The 25,203-nt window shown below is 38.5% G+C and overlaps 1 protein-coding gene and 1 long non-coding RNA gene across 35 annotated transcripts in view; one reads left to right on the plus strand and one right to left on the minus strand.

Annotated features, from left to right (window-relative positions):
* The window catches only part of NRXN3 (neurexin 3), a 1,299,896-nt gene that overhangs the window by 441,738 nt on the left and 832,955 nt on the right, over positions 1–25,203 (minus strand). For 3 of the 34 annotated variants that reach the window (XM_087873470.1, XM_087873478.1, XM_087873474.1), the window contains exon 1: positions 13,050–13,404. The exons of the other annotated variants lie outside the window; for them this stretch is intronic. In XM_087873470.1, coding sequence (XP_087729596.1) covers positions 13,050–13,287 — 238 coding nt within the window. In that variant the 5' untranslated portion in view covers positions 13,288–13,404. Of the gene's footprint in view, positions 1–13,049; positions 13,405–25,203 lie in introns of those variants that run through there. 34 annotated transcript variants of the gene reach the window in all.
* On the plus strand, positions 17,689–23,425 carry LOC117665879 (uncharacterized). The gene is made up of 3 exons (XR_004591493.2): positions 17,689–17,710; positions 18,350–18,403; positions 23,233–23,425. It is a non-coding gene; the product is annotated as an uncharacterized LOC117665879 (long non-coding RNA).

A 25,203-nucleotide genomic window follows, 5' to 3' on the forward strand; every position in this document is an offset into this window, starting at 1 on the left:
GCAGATGCTTTCCAGTACTTTTTCAGTAAAAAGACCAAAAAAAAAAAAAAACCATCATAATTTACACTTAAAGCATAGCAATATACTCAAATGTTGACAGCAAGTCCCAGAAATTCTATTAAATTCATTGTTGGGGAGAAGTCACCCCCAGGTATGTGCTATTATGTTTTAATGTATAAAAGCCATATTTTAAACAAATAAATACACTGTAGCACAAAGGGGGAATCAATAGTTTAAATGAATAGATTGGTAAGAGACCATAGTAAATTATAAATTCAGCCACTCCTGGTACTCAGCAAGTGCTCCTTCAGAAATGCTTTTCAGAACAACATGGCAATTATCGCTAACACACACACACACACACACCTACCTCACACCTCACAATGAAAATCAAGAAAATTCTGCCAAGCTTTGGGTTCAGAGATCAAAGTCTTGAAGACTCTTCAGATCATTTGCTTAAAGCTGCCTTTAACACACACACTTACCCCATAGGAAAAGTACGATGTGACACATTTAATTGCCTTTCAGGGAAGACTCTCAAATTTTGCAAGTGAATGGGAAGGCTCGGTAAAAAGGAGGTCTATAATCTTGTCTCTATTTTGCCAATAAAGAAAACAAGACCTGAGAAATCATGTTCAATTGGTCAGTGTTTCTAATGGGACAATGACAGAGATCAGTGACAGTTCTAATTATTAATGCCTTCTATCACCTCTGAGGACAATATGATTTGCCTCTCCTGTTCAAAATCAGGATGACTCTTCCTGAAGATTCTCTCATTCATATCTTGACATTTGTACATTTCAAGTATTTGTACTTGATAGTATAACTTGGGTTTTGTGGAAATGGGAGGACATCAAGCTGGATGAAATGAAATTTAATAAATCCAGGTTATTATAAATGTTTCTATATAGTTTGATGGTCATTTGATGCACCATCAATTGATGTTGATTCTTATGCACCGCACATTTTGATTTTCTCCAGGATGGTCTTTCTCAATCTTTGTTTCTGTCCTGCTTCTTCAAAGTTGAATTTTCACCTACAGTTAATCATTTAATCGTTGCACAATTCTGATCTTTGTAGGTATAGATATGTCATGACATTTGAATATTTTCAATAGTTTTTACCATACACTAGTCTATGGCACGTTATTTGACTGCTAATGAATTTACTATTGATAGTTAATCCTATAAGGCAGAAGTCCCAGTAAAGGAGAATATTTGTAGTTCAAGGTTGAAATGAGGGATCCTTGGTGTTCTCTAAGCTTGGTTGTTTTCTTGCTGAGGTTTCATTAGCCAAACTAGGTAACACCATCAATGCTAGCCAACACTGCTGATGTTACCAAGTTTGGGTAATGAAACATCTGCAAGGAATCAACCAAGCTTAGAGAACACCAAGGATCCCTCATTTCAACCTTGAACTACAAATATTCTCTTTTATTGGGACTTCTGTCTTATAGGATTAACTATCAATAGTAAAGTATGGTAATTAGCAGCAAATAATGTGCCATAGACTAGTGGCCATAGGCTAGAGTGCCATAGACAAGGCAAAATTATCCACCACTTCAATATCTTCACTGTCAGTTCCAAAAACTGGTTGCTGACTTGCTGTACATGTTGTCATTCACTTGGTCTTTTTAAATTTAATTTTAATCCCATTTTTGTCACTGGACTCTTTGATTTTCATTACCAAAGCTTGCAGATCCACTGCATTTTCAGCTGTCAGAGCAGTAGAATCAGCATAACACAATTTCCTTTTTCAATTTTAAAACCATGCTTGTCTTCTGTCAATCAGCTTCCCTCAATATGTATCTTTTCCTTACCTTCTTTGCCAACCTGCAGCCAGTCTGTTCCATTGTGTTAGTTCATGACCTGTGTATAGATTTTTTCTGAGGACAATGAGATGTTCTGCGATTCTCATCTTCCCTCCTTCCACACTTTGACATAGTTGATACAACCAGAAGTCTTTCTATAATCAATAATAGTCTTTTTATTCCTCAGCTTGTTCTAAAGCATATTTGAACATCTGGCATATCCCTTTCCATACATGGCTTTAATCTGCATTGGGTGACCCTAAGCATTATTTTGCCAACATCTGAATTTAAGTATATTATATGAAAGTTTACACACACTGTTAAATCTCTTTAGCAATGGTATGCAGTCTGGTTTTTCCCCATCTGTTGGACACTTTTCAAATCTTTGTTCTCCAGACTTGTTGGCAGAGTTTGGTGTAAAACCTTTAACATTCTTTTGTTTTTTATCGTATTTCTACAGACATTTCATCAATTCTTCTAGCCTTCTTGACTTGCTTATGACCAGAGTGGTGATCTAATTCCAGTTTCTAGTACTAGAGGTTCTTGTAAATTGGGAATATCTGCTAAGGTATTTTAGATGTTGACATCTGTACTATATAGAATTTCAGTATATTCCTTCCATCTTTATTCCATCTTCTTTGAATCAGCAATTATCTGTCTATGGCATCCTTTAGCATACCAGTTTTAGGTTTGAATCTACTCCTCCTTCTGGAGTTTTTGGAAGATTTTCCTTGTTTTTCTGTGTCTGGTTTCATATTCATGTCATCACACTAAGGTTCAGAACTTCAGAACTATTATTGATGTTTGTCTTGAAAATGGTGGGTATCTTTCTCTTTCTCTTTATTTGATTTGTATACTGCCCTACTCCCGAAGGACTCAGGGCGGTGAACAGCCAAACAGTAAAATACATAAATACAAAATTTAAAACAGGATAAGATCGAATTAAACAATTTGGCCCAGACAAATTAAAACACCCCAATCATTTAAAAACAGATTAAAATTTGCATATTAAAAAGAAAAGAGGGAAAAGATTAGGCCAGGCCCGCCTGGTGGAATAAAAAGGAATAAAAAGGGTATAAACTCACAATTATATAAAAGGTAAAGGTAAAGGTTTATTCTGTCCAGTCATGTCTGATTCTAGTGGTTGGTGTTCATTTCCATTTCTTAGCCAAGGGAGCCAGCATTGTCCTAAAACACTTCTGTGGTTTTATGGCATGATTATAACACCAAGGCATATGAAATACATTACCTTCCCACTAAAGTGGTACCTACTGTATTTATCTACTTGTATTTGCATGTTTTTGAACTGCTAAGTAGGCAGGAGCTGGATGGGACATATAAAAACTGATTGCTTTTCTTCTTTTTACTTTGACTTGGAACTTGAATATGTGCAGTTCACGATCTGTTCCACAATTATTCACATTTAAAAAAAAATAATAATTGTGATCTTTCATCTTGTACCAATAATATAGTTACGGTAGCCCTTATAGGTAGCCCTTATTTATTGTTTAGCTCATTTAGTAACCTTTCACAGTTATAAGAGTACAATACTTGCATTTATTACCTTCTCAGGTTTGTAAAATAAAAAAAAAGCTAAAATATCACTGTAAGCATAGTCATGGTTTCATTTAGCAACTGCTTCACTTAGTTGTCAATCCTAATTGTCATTGCTAAATGAGGGCTACCTGTAATTTGACTTCTGTGTATTTTATCTGGTTATGTCCAGCTATTTAGGTGTAACTTTGATTGTTTGAAGACTATGCTAGCAATGAAAGAATTATTGGATTGGCAGTAATTGATACACCATTTTGTTTCATTTCAGTTTTCTATGCCATATAGTCCAATCTAATTTTCCGCCTTGATGTTTTCAGTTTTGGCCTTCCAGTATTCAACCACAAGAATTGCCTTGATTTCAAATGGAGCCAAACTGTAAAACTCATCAATTTCAGTACTTCAATGTTGGAATATAAACTTGAATAATTGTCATATGAAAGGATTGTCTATAAAGTCTAATTGATAGTATTTGGTTATAGATTGCATTGCACCCAAGAACTGTTGTTGCTAGATCCACCTTGATGATGAAAGCGATGTTATTCCATCTTTGTGTGTTCTTTTTAATTTGCTGTTTATTAAAAAAAAAGTCCCACTTTTTTGGGGGCTTCTGAAAAAGGTTTCTAAAAAACCAAGCTACTTTAATGAATAGCAGGAAGATGGAACTCATTCTGAGGTTTAAAGCACTTCTCAAACTCATTTTTGAATCCTGCACTGCTCTATTCAATACTCACGTACACTCACAAGTACAGAGATATACTATTATGCCCATGTGTTCATGGATTTATTGTAAAACATTTTCTCCCTAAAGTAGAGCCTCAAATCATCATCCAGAGTCATTACTATGAGGCAGAGGCCCTATAAATTGTATAAATAAATACATGAATCTGGTTTACAAAAACCCCAGAGATCAACAAAAGCTACATAGTCTTTGCTCCCACCTAATGGTTCTCTGGATTTTTGCATTTCAGATATGGTAGAAATAATAGAACTATGTAAAACTGTTGCTTATGGTTTACCCAACCACAAGATGCAGCAACCATGTGTTTACTTTTTCATTTTCAGGTTAGCTTTGAAGGTGCCTCAACAATAATGCTTCTTCCTCCCCAACTATCCATATTGTTTCAACGCACACATTAACCATTGTTATGGGCTTTGATTAACCACCTGCTGTATCAAACAAGTGTTCTGCAGGCACCTTGTTCTCTGAAAAGGAGCAAAGAAGAAACCTACTTAATTAATTCATCATAAGCAAAGGCTTATGTTTATCCGCTAACCAAAGGTATGCATTATTCAACAGCTTAGCCCTAGCAATGAAGATACACAGAGAAGGGCTGGCTAGCCATTGGGACCAGCTTTAAATGAGAAACAGACTTAGCAGGGAGCTAAGCAGGGCTAGAAACTGTTTGAGATGCGGAAAAGACTGCTATATCTCTATACTTAATGGATCTACCGCATATTATGCCCACATTCTCACACGTTATGCACATAAACATGCACATAGAATAACAAATGCTGATTTCTCTGTTCCCTCTAATGCTAGCTGCGCCTTATAGACCAAGCATAATTAAAGCTTTTTTTTTTTTTCTTCTTTCCCTGTCACTTTTTTGGCTTTAGTCTTAAGCTTCGCTCCCTTGCAGAAATGTAAACATAATTCAGGAAATCTCTCTACACAGAACACGCTGGTTGGTAAAATTCTCCAGCCCTGTTTCAACAGGCACAGGTTGCTGTTAAAACTGCAGGGAAGCAAGGTGATTTTTGGATTAACACTGACACTTCTGGCAAGCCCAGTACAAGGCCAGCTCCTACATCAGAAACGTCAAATGCAACATTTTACTCAGAATTTGTCAGGCCAGGTACAAAAATAAAATACGGAAGGGAAAAAAAAATATTGTGTCAGTACAACTGCAATGTTTTTTGTTTGTTTGTTTGTTTGTTTCAACAAAACAAAGGAGAGTAAAAAAGGAAAGGATTTGTTTGTCTTGCTTTTTTCTGTTAAGTAAAAGCAGTGTAAGTTTTTGAGATCCATGTTATTAAACCAGGGATATCACTCAAGTGCACATACAATACAAATCTTTCTGACAATTATGAAGTATAAAAACTAACATTAAAAAGTAGAAATGTGCAATGATGGATGTGTATATGTCTGTTTTTCAAGGGGCAGGATTTATCATGCCATCTTTTGAACGTAAGTTCTCATATACCTACATACACATATACATCAAAATCTCCACATACATACAGACACTGCATACATACACATCAAAACTAACAAGCAAGTTGAAATTACAATAGAGAAATCTGTAAAATATCCACTTCTGAAACTCTTGATGACGAAAATATTGTTTTTCATTTGCTTATTCATAACGTATGTTAAAAAGGAAGTTTCTGAGATTTTAATGAAATGTTCTTGTCTTAACATGCATACGATGTAGGAAACAGCTTTAGAAGATATAAAGTGAAGAAAATCAAAACACGTGATCGGATGGATGGTTTCTCCCCTGTAAAGGTTAGTTTGTTTATATCTTTATAGGGTTTGAGTAACATGGACAAAGTTCATGCCCACTGAGATATTGTGCTACAGTATGGATGGCAAAGCCAAAAATGTATGCACCATCTTAAACTCTATTTGTGCCAGAAGTGCTGGTTCTCACATACAAAGACATCAGCTATGGGAGGGGAGTATCAAATGAGGACAAACTAACTTCATCCTTTTGCAGTGTGAATTCTGCCCTTTTTGTGTACACATACACACATTTACTGAAGGGTCAGAGCTTACAACATAGGGCTTTTTAAAAATTATTTTGACAAAAGCATTGGACACGACACTCTGTTCACATATTCTATTTAATCCACTAATCAGGAGATTAAATAGTGAAAAGTACTAGAAAATTCACCTTTGTTGTACTTTACTAATATTTCAAGTCTACCTCATATACTCTAATGATAATTTGCCCTCTAAATTCATGCTTCTTGAAATGCAAGTATTCTACTACACATTTTTATCTACAATACTAACACACATTTACTGTTTAGAGATTATTTCCCCAACCAGTTCTGGTACACCCTGGGCCACTTCCTTTAAATTGCCTGGCCACAAATTAAAGTGGTGATTGTCACCTCAGAACTATTGATTTAAAAAAAAAAATCAGGCTAAGAAACCACTTCCTGTGCTGCATCCTATAACAATATGAAAGTGCTTTGGCAGGTGTACCATTTATACATATCAGTGACAGTATTGTCCTACTTTACCAATTTATCCCATTCAGTACAGCTCATGAACATCAGCTGTACATGCTAAATCACACAGTCTCTGGAGCAACCTGACAGTAATGACTGTTTTTAGCAACTGCCTCCCACATTGTATTTTAACAGCGTTATGAGTACAGACTCCATAGTTTCAATAGCAATTGTATTTTCCCCCCTTTCTGCCACCTCTTTCTTTCCTTTGTTTGTCATCTACCTTACTATTTTATGATCTTTCTCCTGGACTAATAAAAGAATAAGCCCAAAGTGAAATTTGTGTTTGTAAAGTTAGCTGAGTTACATCTGTGTAGCAAACAAATCCAAATATTTGCACATACTGCATATCCCCTAACAATATATGAAATATGGGGACCCGTTCGGTGTAATGGTTAAGGCACCAGGCTAGAAACCAGGAAAGCATAGGTTTTGGTCCCATTCTAGGCAACAAAGCCTACTGAGTGACCTTGAGCCAGTCATGTTCTCTTAGCCCTGGGAAGAAGACAATGTCAAACCACTTCCAAGAAAACCACTTGTCCAGGGAGTTGCCAGGAATAAATTCTGACTCAAAGGCAATATATATGAACAGGTGTGTGTGTGTGTGTGTGTGTGTTTCATTGTTGTGACATTGAGAATCAGCAACATACAAGTTTCATGAATAATTGTTTTAAAATGAGGAAAGCATACCCTAGACCAACTGACCTTATGAGAACAAGAATTGAAGATCACCCCGACTCTGACTTGTTCAGTCTATATTTGCTTTCAGGACTATATGAAAAGTACAACTCATAGGGAAACTCACTTTCTATAATAAAGATGGAAGATTAACAGAATTTCCCAGATTTAGATCATTTCAGGCTGAGATAGGGTTTAGCAACAATACTAGAAGGAAATGTACTGTATTTGTTGTTTGATTTTTGTCATTATAATTAGCCAGGTATTTCAGTTTTTATTCTTAAGATTACCTATGTCCACGCTTTATAATATCATCACAATGACAACATGAACATTTGGCCATGTTAGGGATATATCTGACTGATGCTATAAATCGGGAGTATGGTTATTCTCTTAGCCCATGGTTAAATACCACAAAGGGACAGAGTAGGAAAGTTTAAGAGTTAGCAAATATATTCTGTGAAGTCATATTAGAACTTTGCAGTACTTCAGATATAATTTCAAAATGATATTTTGAGGCCTGTGGGACTGCAAATATTGCAGCTCATTAAAATAGCTGTGGCTAAAACAGGTGGTAGAGAGGTGCTTTAAAAAGCAGCAAACAGATGCTACATTTGCAGTCCTGTGCATGCCAAGGCCTTTTTTTTTTTGGAATAAAATCAGAAGATCTGCCTAACCTTAACCCTAATAGATGTAGCCACTCAAGGCAGTAGGTGCTCTTAACCTTTAAATAATATTATTTTAATGGGTTTCTATGCTCTACAACGACTTCCTAGTTTTGCTATTAGCCTTGTGAAGATGGCATGACTGGCTTATTTTTTTTTAATGTTTCTTTCTGTAAAGAAGAAATTATACTGTGTATAAACACAGACAGCCTGCTCTTCACTCTACTTTCTTGAAATGTGAGTCAGCAAAGCTGTCACTCATCCAAGTTTTGAGCATCTCTATCGTACAACATAGAAAGAAACACTGGTATAAATTAAGCATGTGTTTTGATAAGACACCAGATGTCTTTGTAGTCCCCCTTTTTTTCTGATGTTTCCAAAGAGAGCTGCAATCCAAGTTATCTACATGTACTGTAGAGATGAGCAAAATCTCAAACTAGTCAAAGGATTTGAATTCACTGATGGAGGTCCTACTTTTCTTCCCAAAAATCACAATCAAGTGTCCGAGAAGAACTGAAGGCAATTGCTTTTTTAAGAAGTGGCAACAGGAAGGGAAAAGAATTGTCAGAACTCACATTTTGTTTTCCTTCCCTACACAGCAAATGCTGTCAGGTTGCCAGCAAGAAGAAGTGAACAGCAAATTTACTTAAATCTGCCAGGTTCAACGCTTTTTTTTTTCTTTCTTTCTTCCTGAAATGTACTTGATTAATACTGGGCTGCTATATCCAGGGTACAAAAGTCTAGAGACCCTCTAGTCTAGATGGTCGCAAAAATGTAGCAGAAACTAACTCTCCTACCATCCAGTAGTTTTCTGGATTTTCACAAACTGTATTTAGTAACCTTAATTAATCAACTTGAACAGTGCTGCTCCTGCCAGAGATTAGACTCAATCATTCAGTATATCTACTCTGTGCAAGCTTAGATGTCTCGATTGGTAAGACTAAGATGATGAGATCTGAATGTAACAATTCCTAGTCTCGGATGTCTGTTTCTGGCAAAAGTTTTGCTCAACTGTTCTTCTCCAGCCTCCCATGGGTTCAGAGGAAGTCCTGATTCACCCCTCCATTAAACTCATTTTGGAATACTTCCAGGTAATGAGCCTAAACCAGAGAAAGTTAATTACTATCCAATTCCATTTAAATACAAGGAATTTAACATCAGAAAGGAAAGAGTTTGCAAGATTAAAGGAGAAAAACCAAAAAGTGATGTAGGAAGGTTAAACAGAGAGGTGCAAAGCAGACCTTACAAAATCAGATTTTGGAACAGAGTGTGTTTTATCACAGAAAGGACATAATAATTTGCCTTCCCTACAACCATTGAAATCCCAATTATCCCAAACTTTTTTTTTTCTTTTAGTGGAAAAGTTATACTATTTGTGATTCCTAAACATGTAGTACTAGGATGTCCAACATCCTGGGTTGGGATGTGCATCTTGTATATTGTATACCAACATATCTATAAAAATGGACTGAATCAACATTTTTTTTGAAGGCTAAAAATATGGGCTGAGAATGAGGGTGAAGTTGTAGTTATGATTTGATTATATTGATTATAGCTTTCTAACAAACAACCAGACTGAAGAAACATGCATCTCTACATGCTGACAGAAGCTGTGTTTAACTAACTCCACCATGACCTTTATTGATAAATAAAGACTTTGACTCCTCCTATCCTGTAGTTCAATATTCTTCAACTTAGTACTTTGTAGGTATGATAGGGCTACAACTCCCATAGCTGTTCTGAATTTTAGGAGTTGCTGTGGTTACTTGAAGGAATATCTTTTGTTCACATATGTGATAAATGGTTAAAAAAAAAAAAGAACCATCCTAAACAATCCTAAACTGGCTTAGTTGGAGGGTCACCTTATCATTCATTTCTTCTTAGCTTTCCTGCAATGCATTCTATCTCCTCTATTTGTTTTCAACCTGTGAATACCTCTCCATTGGATTGAAGGGAGAATACCTCTAGAGGTCGCTAAACATTAGCAGCAATTAGGAAAGGAGTATAACCTTTATGAAGGAAGAATAGAATTTGCCTCTAACAGGAGTTGTTGCTAATGTTCCAGGTTTGAGACAGTGCTTTTCCTTCTTCCTTCCCTTCCCTTCCCTTCCTTTGCCTCTTCTGTTCAGGAAATAGCAATGAAACTAAGCTACTTATGTAGCTTCTAGTACCAGTTGATTTTCCTTTCCAGCTTCACAACCCATTGGATTTCGGATGTAGGGGGTGAAGGAAGGAGGAGGAGGAGGAGGAGGAGGAGGAGGAGGAGGAGGAGGCTGTCCTACTTCTCCCTTGATATATTTTCCTCTCATTTTATCCTTTATTTTCAGATCAGCTATTTTCTCTCTCCTTAGTACAGATACAGACACAATTCCTACAGTTTTAATTCTATTTCCCAAGAAGAAGCTACCATGATACACCTAGGAATCTGTAGTAATTGCTTCCACTAAAGTTTTATTGACCTTCAATATAATACATCAAATAAAACAGAGAAAGGATGGATAATAGTCATCATTTATGTGGATTAATAAAAAAAAATCCTTGCAAGTGGGAGTGGAAGAAACAAATTCAAATATATTTCCAATATTAAACTTAGAATAATACAAAAATCTTATTTAAATGACAGCAAGTTCCCTGGACCTCAACCAACTCCTAAATAAAGCAGGTAAAATATACAGAAGATTCATTTGCAAGTGCCCCATACGGAAATGAGAAATAAGGTAGCTTGTAAAGCACTTGTCTTCCAAGGCTGTATAAAAAAGTATGACTTCTAGGGACTTTATGAACACTATAACTTAAGTATATTAAATCAGAGTGCCTTCTTTACATGTTATCCCCTATATGTGTTAAACAAGAATTTCCCTTATTCCCAGCCAACACTACTAAATGATGCTGGCCCAAAGGTTGGAAACTCTGGTTCAACATATCTGGAGGACAACAGGTTGGTAAGGATGCACTATGCAAATGTTTGATGCTGAATATTCAGGTTCAAATTTAATTAAAGGAACACATTGGAAGTTTAACACACAAAACTAATATTGACTGATATCTACCTATATAAAAAGGTATCTTAGCTGCATTTCAGTCTAGAAATATAAAACGTAGAACTTTATAACAATTTAAAAGTGAAAAAAAACATTTACAACAAAATTGATTTGATTGATGATTTTATATTATTTAATATAACATGTAGAGTGTAGAATGACTATAAATGGAATGATTTCCCTAGATTTCCCTGAGATTTGGGTGGCATCCCTTTCAAGAGACTAAATGTCCAGAGGCTGGACTTCCAAGTGTATCATTCCAGTCCTTAGGAATATTGTTGCAGGCATTTTACATCCTGGGACTAACATTCAATCTCAAAATCTCTGCCTATCATGCATGGCTGGCATTCTTCTCCAAAGAACTGGTACTCCAATTCCACATCATCCTTCTATTTCTATTAGCCTTATTTCTAGTGCCAAGATTAAGAATGAATATATTAAGTTATTATTAAAGGGCATATTTAAAATAACATTTAAAAATCAATACTGTAAGAGTAATTTAAGTCATTTCTCTGCCTCAGACCAACTATGTGTTAATCAATAGTAAAAATCAGAATTAAGTTTTAAAATGCTAATAAAAGAAAACTAGAAAGATTTCCAAATGCTGTGACCCATTTCATTCTCCCTCAATATCCTAAGTTTATTTGTTCCCTATTTGTACTTGCATTGATCTCAGTGAGCCTAGTCACGTAAATAGGTTTTCTCATCTCCCTAATTATTTCCAATGGATTTTTCGGATCACTTCTACAGTTTCCAATCCATATACCTGGCCCTTCTGTGTCTTTTAGGTAGGCTTTAGTCAGTCGGTGCCTCTCTCCCTCTAGAACAAACTCTTCACTCTATGGAATGGTTTGTCATGCCAGTCCTGGGCAGGGCAGGGCAGAAGAAATCCCCCTCAGCAAAGTTAAAAACTATAACCAGCTTTCTTGATGTCTTCCCTTTCAGACCACTCCTTGCATTCCTACATTCAAATTCAGATTTGCATTGGCTTCTCCCTGCTTAGCTTGGCTTCAAAAAACACTTTAAGGCAAAATTTGGTTTATTTATAGTTTAGCAGGTTGCATGGAGCATATCCATTGTGGTTTGTAAACCATGACTTATGGTTTTTAACATGTGGTACAAACTTAGCTAATGGGAGTTTATGTAATGCACCCTGATGAAGCAAACCAGGCGTTGTGATTATGGGAATGCTAACCCCCTCACCCATCTCTCCCCACCCAACCACACGCGGTTCTTTCGTAATTGAGAAGATTTTTTTTTTGGGGGGGGGGTTGCTTGCTTGTTTTTTGCCCTCTCCAGAACCTACCGGGAGGCACTAACTCCGCTGGATTATGAAATACGATTTTTTTTCCTCGTGTCGAGAGAAGAAAAGCCCGAGGAAGTCTGGCAGTTCCAGGAAGAGAAACTCTGATCTTGGGAGGGCAGCAAAATAGGCTTTGAATGTGGGGGCGACTATCTCCCAATCACTCCGGTGCCCAAAATCTGGCACCGCCACAGCACAGCGCCTTTTCTCTCCCCCACCCCACCCCCCCTATTTCCCCGTCTGCCCTTCCCGCCTTCACCCACCGTAGCGGAGAGTAAGAAAACCACAGCCGGGGACGAAAGCATCCTGCGACGCGGAGGCTCCTTCGGTCAGTTCTAGGCCAAAGGAAGCCGCGGCCACTGAGAGGTGCGAGCAGGCGGAGGAGGGACAGGAACCGAGATCTCTCCCCGGCCACCTGCCAGGGCCAGGACCAGAGTACACAGCCCCTGAGAACCCCCCCCCTCCCCAAATCCTCTGGTGGCCGGCAGCTCTCTCCCTGGCACTCCCCACTGCTGGAAAGCAAGGCTTTGCGAATATCCCCGCTGGCCGGGTGCGAGCAGGGCCTCCGCTTTAAGGGCTGCTTTTAAAGAGACTGGGGAAAGTTTCTTCCTTTCCTCCGCGGCTCCGATTCGATCCCTCTTTCTCCCCGGGGCACCTCTTCGGCTTCTCCCCGAGCCCCCAAGGACCCTTCCCCCCACCCCCCGCGCCAGCAAAACCACCCCGGGCCGGTCCGCGAAAAAGGAAGCGTGAGCTGCACCCACCGTGTCCTCCCCGCAAAGAAACCGGAGACCGGTAGATCGAAATAGGCACGGAGTGGTGCTTGCTGCCATGGAAATGATGCTCTTGCTGAAGCTGCGAAGAGGCGGACGAAGAAGCCGGCAAATCCGCGCCGGAAGAACTCCGCGCCGAGCTTACGATACATCCCCAGACGAGGGAGCCCATCCACAGGGTCCACGCGGGACAGCGTCCTGGTGCTGTTCTCAAAGCAGTGCACCGCATGGTCAAGCGCACTGAGCCAAAGCCGGAAAGAAGAAGAAGAAGAAGAAGAAGAAGAAGAAGAAGAAGAAAGAGGCACCTACGGGCCGGGCAGTTCAAATTCCAGCCGGGCAAAGAGGGTCAGGTTCATGATGCCGAAGTCCCCATCCTACTCGGCTGCGGGGTGGCGGGGGAAAAAAGGGAAGAGTCGCTTCCAAAGTGGGAGTTGCGCGCCACAATGGACCGGGCGAGGAATGGGTTAAACAGCCGAGCAATCGAAGTCAACCGCTGCTAGATCCCAAGAGCTGGTTTGGGTGGGTTGGGAGGGTTTTTTGGGGGGGAGGGGTATTATTTTTTTTTTGGGGGGGGGGTAAGGTTCCTTTCAGACGTAGCAAGCTTCTAAGAAGGACCAGCGGAGCCACGCATACTAAGCAAGGGAAGGATCCAATTTTCTCATCTGTCGCGTTCTCTCTCCAGGTTCACACGATCCACAGGGATTTCCCCCTACCCGTCGCCTCACTTTTAACTGGAGAAAGGAAAGGGAGGGAGGGAGGGAGAGAAAATTGGTTGGAGGTGTGTGTGTGGGGGAGGGGAATGCAGCCAGAGACCTTAGAAAGATTTTGATTTCGCCTCCACCGGCTTATCCCAATTCCAGTTGCTGGCTTGGTTGCTTCTCCACGGACAAAGGTGGCACTGCGGGGATGCTTTTAATCTCCTCTTTCACACCGACACGCGCCGGGGAGCCCACACGCACACAGCAACGGACAGGCACTCGACAAAGTGAACCGCCTTATCCTCGAATGCGGGGCGGCAAGCGGAGGAGGAGGAGGTCTCGCAGCTGGGAAAAAAAAGTACCTGCCAGATCTTCCCGTGGAACTCAAACGGAGCAAACTGAAGGAGCAAAGGTTTAAAAAAAAAAGGAGAGAGAGAAAGAGAGAGAGGAAAGTCCAGCATCCACACAAGAGAAATCAAAGTCGAGCCGTTGTCCTCTTTTCTTTTTTCCTGCCCTTTTTCTCTTCTTCTCCTTCTTCTCTTTTTCTTTTTTAAAAAAGTGGAAGCAGGATGCTCAGGGTTGCTCAATTAAAGTCAAGGCAGCTAGGAAGCCCAGGTGAAGTGAAGCGAGGATTTCGGGAACCAAATTCACAAATGGGCGAGCCGGATGCAAATTGGATCACTCCAGAGAACGAATCAGAATAGCCCAAACACCCTGCAGAGGGACTGGCTGGTTCCCGAGAAAGGAGGGGCTGAAGTTGGAACCTGCAGTCCCACCCCCTCCATTCATATACAGCTTCTACAGTACTTACGGTCTCTCTCTCTCTCTCTCTCCCTCTCCATTCTGATTAGCGGCGTCGCTTTAAATCGTAAAACTTAAATATAGGGAAAGTGGCAAGGAAAGTAACTTAAGCCGTTCGTCACGTTTAGCTTCCCGAACGATGATTATTACAAATTACTGTTGTCAACTACAACCGTTACAGATCGGTGGAGATTTTGCTCCTTGGCTGGCTCAGGACACAAGTTACAGTACAAAGGTTTTGGGATTTTTTAAAATCTCTTTTAGAATAACAATAGAAAGGAGCGTTTGATATTTTGGAGCTCATCTGAATTTCTAATGCATTGGTCACTTTAACCTTCAGATTATCATCACTGTCTGGAGTTGGTGCTGAGGGCGAAAATTACTCCTTGGCGTAAATGGGGAGAGTGGAATTATAGGGAAGGAAATGGATTGAGTTTTCCAGCTGTTGAACATGTCTTGAATTCTATTCCTTTCTCTCTATCAGAGTTTGTGAGAAGGAAGCATCATCCTTCCCACCCCATCCCAAACAACAAACATTACAATCAAAATCCCGATTTTTACAATAGTTTAAAACGGTGACAGGAGCTCTGCTTCCATAGGCAGAGGGAGCGATCAACTCTTTCACTGAGTGCACAGAACTACAACATGATCTACTAACTAGAATCTCAAAGGGCAGTTTGGATCCATGCCAGATCCACGCACCCATTTTTTCTCCCCAATGGACTCTCTAAAATTACCATTTTATTGTTGCCAAAACCCAGAGGAAGAGCTACCGCCTTATTGAGGCAGGAGACAGAGCTGAAAGCAGCAAGAAAAGTGCTTTGTGCTGGAAGGACACAGGGCGAGGAGAGCCGAAGACCTAGCTTCTCACACGAGTAGAGTAGACTGCAGTTTTTTCCAACCCGATGTCCTCCAGATGAGTTAGACTATAAGCCTCATTACCCCCAGCTGGCATAATTCTAGCAATGACATTAGTTTCTGTGCTTTAATTTATGCTTTAGTGCATTTTCTACCAGTTGTAATCACCATAGCCAATTTGGAGAGTTTTAAAAGGAGTCTGGATAGAATCAAGCTGTCATAGTCACTAATACTGATGGTGGCTGTTTATTATTTCTGAATTGGAAGCACCAACCTCATATGTTGACCTTAATTGCTGGAAAATGGGAGTATTATTCTCCAACCTAGATCTGGGATTTCCAGAACCACCATGACATTCAACTAATCTAGATGTTGAGACTCTAGAAAGTGCAGAGAAGAGCAACAAAGATGATTAGGGGACTGGAGGCTAAAACATATGAAGAACGGTTGCAGGAACTGGGGATGTCTAGTTTAATGAAAAGAAGGACTAGGGAAACATGATAGCAGTGTTCCAATATCTCAGGGGTTGCCACAAAGAAGACGGAGTCAAACTATTCTCCAAAACACCTGAGGGAAGAACAAGAAGCAATGGGTGGAAACTAATCAAGGAGAGAAGCAATTTAGAACTAAGTAGAAATTTCCTGACAGTTAGAACAATTAATCAGTGGAACAACTTGCCTGCAGAAGTTGTGAATGCTCCAACACTGGAAATTTTTAAGATGTTGGATAACCATTTGTCTGAAGTGGTGTAGGGTTTCCTGCCTGGTCAGGGGGTTGGACTAGAAGACCTCCAAAATCCCTTCCAACTCTGTTATTCTATCCTGTTCTATTTGTATCATATACGATAGAACAGTGGTCCCCAACCCCTGGTCCGCGGACCGGTGCCGGGCCGTGGAGTACCTGGCACCGGGCTGCGCAGCGGCCGGGGGACATGAACGCTGCAGCGCACGGCCCAGGAGCCTTTGTGCTGCAGCGTTCATGTCCCCCGGCCGCTTTTGCGCACTGGGCCGTGCGCAAAAGCTCCTGGGCCGTGGCCCCACCCCTGTGCGCGCTCAGCGGGCCGCGGCGTTAAAAAGGTTGGGGACCACTGCGATAGAATGTTGAACAAGATTAACCTATGGCCTGAACCACCACAGGAATATAGTTTTAAGTTAATTTTTTAAATGAGTTTTATGTTCTGGTGTTTCTTTTTTCCCCTGGCTTATCCTAATTATGGATGACAGGGTGGGGGCAATGGCATCGGATTATAAGGCTATCTAGGGTTCAGATAGAAGTAGGGATTTTGAACTGAATCTCTGATGTCTAACTTTTTTTCATTTGCAGAAACTGGGAAAACATCATTTGCTGAATTTCTTCTTGTCACTTTGGTACTAAGTTGCTGCATTAAAGTGGTGTTTTATTTTGTTCTGTACGTTTTTGACTTCACACACTGTTTTGTCTGAATTGTTTATCTGAAACAAAATCGATTGAACATTTTATATAGGCTATTCAAGCTATTCAACTGGAGTGCTGAGGAAAAGTATATTATTTTTCATTTATACCATTATCTTACCATCATTGCAGGAAATACTGTTTGTTCCATGGAACAAAGTTTGCTGGTTTCCATGCTGAACATATTTTTTTTCCAAAGACCACTAATTATTTAGACATAGGAAATGATATGAGACAAAATAATTATCTGCATTTCTTGGGCCTCAACCAAATTAATTTGGTTTCTTAACAGTTGTTAATCAAAACAAATATATGACAGGGGAAGAGATAGAGGGAGCTATAGAATATCTAGTCATATGTCTTGCAATATCATCTGTAATTGTCCGTAAATCACATTCTCAATTAGGATCTTTCTGTTTCCCCAATTTGGCCAATGTATTGGGATTATATAATTTTGGAGGGGGAAGGAAGGAAGGAAGGAAGGAAGGAAGGAAGGAAGGAAGGAAGGAAGGAAGGAAGGACCTGAATACATTATCATATTCATTTAAATCTGCCTTTAGAACTTTTAATCTTGTATTCCAACTCTAATGTCAACAATACCAACAAACAGTACATCTTATCATATTTATAGCCATCACAATTGCATTCCCTATCAAACCTTGTTTAATATTGGCATTCTATGATACCATGTAATAACCTTAAAACTCTTTTATTCATTTCTTTTCTTTTGTTGGCTGGGAAAAATGAAACTTAAAGTTCACAATTTCTGCATTCCTCTTTTTTGCAAATCTGAAAACTTCTGAAGGAAGAATCCTATCCTGCAAATTCTCAAATAGTGCAATGCATCCAATATTCAGGGAAAAGGTATTGCAGCTGTTTTTTTTTTAATCATGCAAGAAGTAATTAAAAAGTAAGGTTCTCAACATGTAATGCTCACTTTCAATGACTTAAATGGTGAATTGGAAAAGTCAATTGTAATTTTACTTTATTTAGACTTTGCCTATTTTCTTTCTTTCCAAATTAAACTAAGATTGTCAATTAACACGTATATTTATAGACATCCATTTTTTTAAAAAAAATCATTGTGAAAGAAAATGAGACTTTCTAAGTAAGTTTTACCTTATAGAAAATTTATTAGGATCCCACTTATCACAAATGTTACAGCAGTTCTAAAGCTTCTCTTACAACATTCTATTCCCCCAAACAGATTCCTGTTTTTTCTGATTTTTATGCCCATTTCTGTCCCTATGGAAGCCAATCAACACAAAGGAAGATAATATCCATTTAAAAGCCTGATAAAATATTGAAGACATGGTATTCTCAGAAGGATTCTCATAGGCAAACTGTTAAATTGCAAGTTTCTCCCTGAAGCTCCTGTTACAATAGGTAGTTCCTTGTAAATTGCTCTCCATGGTACTGAAGTTCAGTATCTTTATCTGAATTCTTCAATCCTGAATCAGAATACTACAATCCTGAATCTTGTCCTCTTTTTTGTCTCATCAGAGAACTTACTTTGCAACCTCCCACCCAACCCAACCATCTACTTGCTATAATGAGGTAAGTCTAGATGAAGGAGGAATGTTCAAGGACTACTTAAAATAAGTAACTCCCAAGCTATTTTTCACCTCAAGGGACGGGACCCTCACATGTATGGACCTAAGGTGGCCCATCAAGTAGTTCACAGAGCCTCTTCAGAAGTGTGAAATGCTTTAGATAACATTGTTATGGAGTGCTAATAAACTTGATCATATATTTCATTATCTTGCATCTTTGGGGGGTGGGGGGAAGCTGAGAAGGTTCAAAGGTGCTTTTCTCCTCAGCTGGTTTTCATGCCTATGTCAGGACTAGAATTTACAGTCTGATTTCTAGTCTGGTGCCTTAACAATTAGATGAAATTGTCAGGGATTATATTTACAGCTTTATAATTCATTGGTAAGTCATATATTTAGCAGCTGTATCATTGGAGGAAGTGGGCAGATTATGTATCTATTTATCCATTCATTGATCCATCCATCGATCCATATTCATTCAGACAATACACTCCATAATTCTCCCACAAGTATTTTAAAATGCTGTTCCTGTTATCTTTTAACACACTTACAATGTCATTTAATTGCAAACACTACCCAATGGTCTTTTTACTTTTGTAAAAAGTAAATATCAACAAAATTCTAATCTGAAATTGCAAAAAGATAATTTGCCATCTTATGTTTTCTCTCAACCCATTCTTTTCACTTCTCATGCCGAAGTAAAGTAATGGCATATATTTAGACCCAAATGATTTCTCTTAACAAATTTGTTATTTTGGTGATTAAGCCAAAGTTCCTTAACCTTTTAAATGGAATTTAAAAAGATTACTCAACCAAATGTCTAGACTGAACAAAAAATCACAGAATTCCAAAGCCCAATTAATAACTTCCCTAAACTAACCTAAAAGCCATTAATATTGATGATTCTCGCACTTCTAGACTATTTGTTTCTAGCACAATTTTTTTAAAAAAAGATATTAGTTAAGTTTATACAGATACTTTTTCCAAGAAACATGAACAAAATTGCCATTGAATGCTAGCATTTTTCTCTAACATTGCTGCAGGTTTTCTTTTGATTGGGTCTGAAAAGATTGAGCTGAGATAGTCTTCACATTTGAAATCCAGAATTCTGTTCTCAGTATTTAAGCTGAAAGAAACTGTCAGATACATTTACAAATGAATTGCCAGATGAGACAGCAATTAAACCAAAAAGCTTATCACTTATGGCAAAAAGTAAAAGTGTTCTTAATTACAGTTTGTATAATTCATTCACCATGCTTGCCCGTTATAGTAATTGTTGCTTAGCATTAACTACAGTATAGTTAAAGTACTCACTTAGACGCTACTTCTAGATGCTGGATAGTGTTTTGTGAATCTTGCTTTGTGCTGAATGAGTAATTGTTGTTTAACCATCAGTTAACAATCAATTTGGGTTTGGCTAACATACTAGACCACAGGGGTAATACTAAACCCTAAAGACTTGCCACTTGGCCCAGAGTCAATTTATGAGAGGGACATCTATATAAATCTGATAAATAAATATATAAAATAGTCTAGCTGACAGGTTGGTGAAGCAGAAGAGAGGCATGGAGTAAAGTGAGATGAAAACATATTGTGCTCCCTCTCTCTACTCCACCAATCTATCAGCTGAGTTATTTAGGACACAGGTTTAGAGCTCTTCCAGAAAAGCCTAAACCAATGTTGAGAAATAATCAGAATGACAGATGACTGGCATGAAGAAGTTCCATACTGGTGATCACTAGCTAAAGTCTTTGTCCCAATTATGTACCTAGCATTTCCAGCCTGACCCATAAAATATTAAGGACTGAAAATTATGACTATTTTTCTCATGGGCTGGTGATTCTATATGGAAGGATAAATGAAACAGGGACTCAAACAACTGTTGCAATGAAATTCTCCTGTGTTAAAAGGACATTAGCAGTCAGCATGCATATCACGGAGGCTGCAGAGAGACAGTTTGGTCTAGTAGTTAAAGGCTAGAAAGCAAGAGACTGAGTTCAGGCTCTATCTTAGCCAGGAAAGCCAGCTGGGTGACTTTGACCCTCAAAGGATTGTTGTTCTGGGAAAAATTGGAAGGTGTGTTGGATATCCTGAGTTTAAACAAACAAACAAACAAACAAACAAACAAACAAACAAACAAAATATGTTTGTTTAAATAAATAAATATATAAATAGTGAGTGAATGAGTGAATGAATGAATGAATGAATGAATGAATGAATGAATGCAACAGAATTTGTAATCATCCTTTCCCCCCAAGTCAGGTCTAGAAGAATGCCCATTACAGCAAGGAAGAACTCCAAAGTACCACAAGACTAGCAAGCCTCTCTCATACACAGTAAATCTCAATCCAGTCAGCCCATAGTTTAAATGCTAGGCAGCTGAAAATATTTCTAAGTAACTGAATGGGTGGATAGGAATACTTTCTGTCTATGCAACACCAGGAAAGAAAGAAATTGCTCCTCATTGGAGGATGGTGTGAACAAATGATCTGGGAAAGTTATACACTGCATTTAGTTTAATTAGACATGCACATGTTCACATACTCCCTTCGTTATATCCCTTGTATATCCAACATGAGCAAAACCTTAACCTGCTTCTTCATGTATTTATTTCCTTGTTTGTCAACCAGGATCAATTACAAAAGTAAAAAAGAAGAGAATGAAGGAAACAAGTTCAGTAACGGCTAGCCTAGAAAGTATTTAATTTGAATAAATTCTTTTTCAATTTGTGATCAATTGCAAAATAATAATCTCTTGCAAATCACTTGATGAAATTAATCTATATTGCTTTATATGAAGTCCTGAATTTGCATTTAACATTTTTATATATAAAATTCTTGCATATCAGTTTATCTAGATGTCACTTTCCTCATCCTTCTCCTAGCCTCCTTCGAATCTTCTGCCTAAAATCTTGTAGCAAAAACTGTAGATCATAGGATCATATATACAGTATGCTATATGTTGAAATAATCATTTAGCAGCTTGATAATGAGCTTAAATGAGTCCAGATCAATTCTACTGACATAAATAGCATTTGACATATCAAATGAATGTCGGATAAGATGAACTGATACAGGATTTTCTTAGAATTGTACATTGTATCTCTTGGTTATTAGATATTAGTACAGCTAAAGGTGTTAGTAAAGTTGCAGTGGATTTTTCACTTTTTTAATGAAAAAAGTATTGGTCCTTTTCATAAAGTTGTATTTCTCTAACCCCCAAGCCACAAAAACTATTTACACTTTTCTGATCTCCAGTTCTGTGTCAGATGCAAACAACCAGGTCTACAAGAAAAGGGTTCAAAATTACAGTTGTATTGCTGAAGCTTTTGCACAGGAATCTTCTCAGACTAACAGTTTGTACCTGGCTAAAAATAGGAAAGGTTCAATGGCAACCAAGGAGTGGGGGTGGGGAGTTGGACTTCAATGGCTTATGACTATGTAAAGACTCTAAACTAAATCCTCACTTGACTACTCCTCCCACCTACAGCATCTGGCTAGATGGTATCAAAAAGTAGGCTGCGGGGTGGTAAAAATGAAAGTTCTGATTTGATACTGAAGCCATGAGGTCTCTTCGGTCAGAGTCCAAAAATGGAGTGTGGCCAGAGATTCCACCCCCCAGTGTCATAATTTCAGAATGTAGTGAGGACTCCTCTCTTAGGACGTCAGATGAAGTAAGTCAAGAAATATAGTCCTTCAATTTTTTTTTTCAATTTATAACCCTATTTAATTTTTAAAAAGAAAAAGAAACAATTCTTCTAAAAATTGACATAATTTTAAATAGTGCACTAGATATACTAGACAGAAGTAAAATAGGCTAAGATTATCTATTTAAGGGTGGTGAATGGAAGGATGAATTTTTTTAAAAGAAAAAAAGTCTGATTTAGTGAGTTCTGATATTGTTATCTCTAGAAATGTGATACTGAATGTTGTAGTAGTATTTTTCATGAGATAAAAAAGCCAGAAACTTGATGAAATTACAGTGATCTCAAAATATTGCATCATCATTGATCTAATATATTGTAATACAAAAGTTAGGTTTCTTCCTATTATCTTCATGGCTATGCTTTTCTTTCAATAACATTCAGTCAAGTAATACTTTCACCACACTGGATTTTGTTTCTTTATGGATTTCTACATCAGTAATCAATAATCACAGATAGTAAGCAGACCAAAAAATTCCAGTCTAGTTAAAGTAAGAACAGACAGCTCACTGAAAGCACTAATAAAAAATGATAAGTCTTACATATTTTGGGCACATCACATGGAATGGAAGCAATTTTTTTTGGAGAAAACTTTCATGCTTGGTAAATCTAAGGCAGGGGTGTCAAACTCGATTTCATTGAGGACTGCATCAGGGCTGTGTTTGACCTTGGGAGGCATGGCCGGGGGGGGCGTGGCCAGCCTGATGTCACTCATTTCAGGGCGCCTGTGGTGGCCTGAGTGCTCTGCCAGCGAAAACGGGCTTCCAAGCTCTGTTTTTGGCTGGGACGGCCTCCTGCAACCCTCTGCCAGCAAAAACAGAGCTTGGGAGGGCTGCAGGAGCTCTGTTTTTGCTGGCAGATACACTGCAGGCTGGTCCTTTGCTGTTTCCAGGGTGGCCCTGTGGGCCAGATCTAAGCACCCCGCAAGCCTAATTTGGCCCACAGGCCTTGAATCTGACACCCCTGATCTAAGGTATTTAAAAAAAAGGTTGGCAGAAGACAAGTGTCAGCCCTGGAGGCCATCTTTTTCTTTGGCTCTTCAGGGCTTAGTGCTGTGGGAAACTGGGAGGGGGGATTGCATGGAGTTGTAGAGATATCTAGCCATAACAATATTCTTTTTTCTGGGAGTCAAGGACGTTCAGCCTGCACCTCAAGTGGTGTGATTAGGAGGCATCTCCAGTTGTGACGGTGGATTGATTGGACCATGTGATGGACATGTGGGTACAGGGGAAAGGACTTTGACTTTCTTTTGGGTGTGGAAAACCAGGAAGCTTTCAGATTCGGGTTTTCCCTTATGTGCCAATATGACATCTCTAATAAAATTGAACTTTGAGGAACTTCTAGCCTCGAAGTCTTCTTTCGTTGGGGGTGTTACTTGGAACCCTCACAGCAAGATGAACCCTGAACCTGATGCTATTAATAATATCAGAAGAATGACATTACAAAATGCAACGGTGCATAAAATCCTGGAGAACTGATGTCTACCAAGTCACGAAAAGTCAGAAACAACTGAGCAGCAATATCTCTTTTCTAATATCCATTGCATCCATACCTGATTCTTGATCAATTCCTATCTAGCACAGTGTTTTTTTCCTGTTAAGTGCTTCCTAATTATGTAAATGGCACAAGCATGGAAATGGTTTGCATATATGCATTGATCAAATTTGCTATGCCTACCTTAAAACTACATAATTTGAAAAGTTGTAGTGTTGCTTTTTAGTTTTTTCTTGTGTATGTTGAAAAGTTACTATAGTTTTGTTAGATATTCCACTTAATATGATGAGAAATAAAGTAGTCATCAACTAAGGGCCTGTACTATATACATTATGAAAGTTTAAAATAACCACATATGTAATTATCACATTTTGAAATGGTTGTACCACTTCACTCTTCCACTCTTTTAGATTGAAAGGAAAGAAGGAATATTCTATTGTTTCCAATGAATTCTAGTTAGCAGGATGTGCAAATTAAGTTACATTGAGTCAGTTAAATTAGTGGGACTCTTTAATTGCAAGATGTTCAGACAAAGCAGAATGCTTATCCATTAAGTAGGAAAAGCTATAGATACATTGGGGGTTATTTGTGCATCTGCTATAAAATCCAGAATGGGCTGTAACAGTAATAATAATTAGCATTTATATCACACTTTAAAGTGTTCAAAGTGTTTCACATATGTTATCTTGGTAATCTTTACAACACTCCTGTTCAGTAATACAGCAATATATTATTATCCCCATTTATATCCCTCAACTCTACCCACTTGGAGTTCAACAGGTTTCAAGTGGTAGATAAATTGTATTTGTAGGTAAACTGAGATTTGCCAAAAACTGATTAATGAAAGGATATTTGATAACTTCACAGGAAAGATGTTAGCTCCTTAGCTTATAGCTTACTAAGAAGCTCATTAGAATCTGTGAATTGGGTCAGGAGGAAAAATAATTCATAGCAGATTATATTGTTTGCATACAAGTGACTCAGGTTCAGTTTGTGGCATTTCCTGTTAAAAACACCAGATAACAGGTTAGCTGAGATACTGAGATGACAATCACACTCACAATATTGGGCTACTTTGATTGGGATGCAAAATTGCCTTATCAGTCATGTTGTTTCCAGCTGTTTCTTAAACTAAATTCAGAAATTTCAGGCTAGATTGCAGTAGTTCGGCAACAAATCTGGGTTGCTGATGCTCAGTTTTACTTATGACCACCATAAGATCTGACCCGTTGTTTCCTTCTTTCTTGTCTTGATCATCCATGAGAAAAAAGGTAAGCCACACTGTCTGGCTCCTGTCTGTACTGGTGTGTCCCTTCCTTTTAGGAATTAGTTCTTCCTCACTAGTTCCCAACTTTTTCCATTGTTTTCCAGGGTTTTTTTACCCAAATGTTTTCACACATGGATGCCTTCACACATTATCTTTTTTGACTTCAATACAGAGACTTTATTTTTTTCCCTTATTATAGCATCATTGCTTTGATGCTACAATAATCAAAGCAATAGAACTGTTCTTAAGTTCCTCTGTAGATACATGGAAGCTTTCAGTGGTGGATTGCTCCCGTTCGGCCGAGCCAGTAGCGGTGACGCTATTACATCATCGAATCGGTTCT

Source organism: Pantherophis guttatus, chromosome 1, assembly GCF_059756535.1.
Source record: "Pantherophis guttatus breed Tessera chromosome 1, ASM5975653v1, whole genome shotgun sequence".
NCBI lineage: Eukaryota > Metazoa > Chordata > Lepidosauria > Squamata > Colubridae > Pantherophis > Pantherophis guttatus.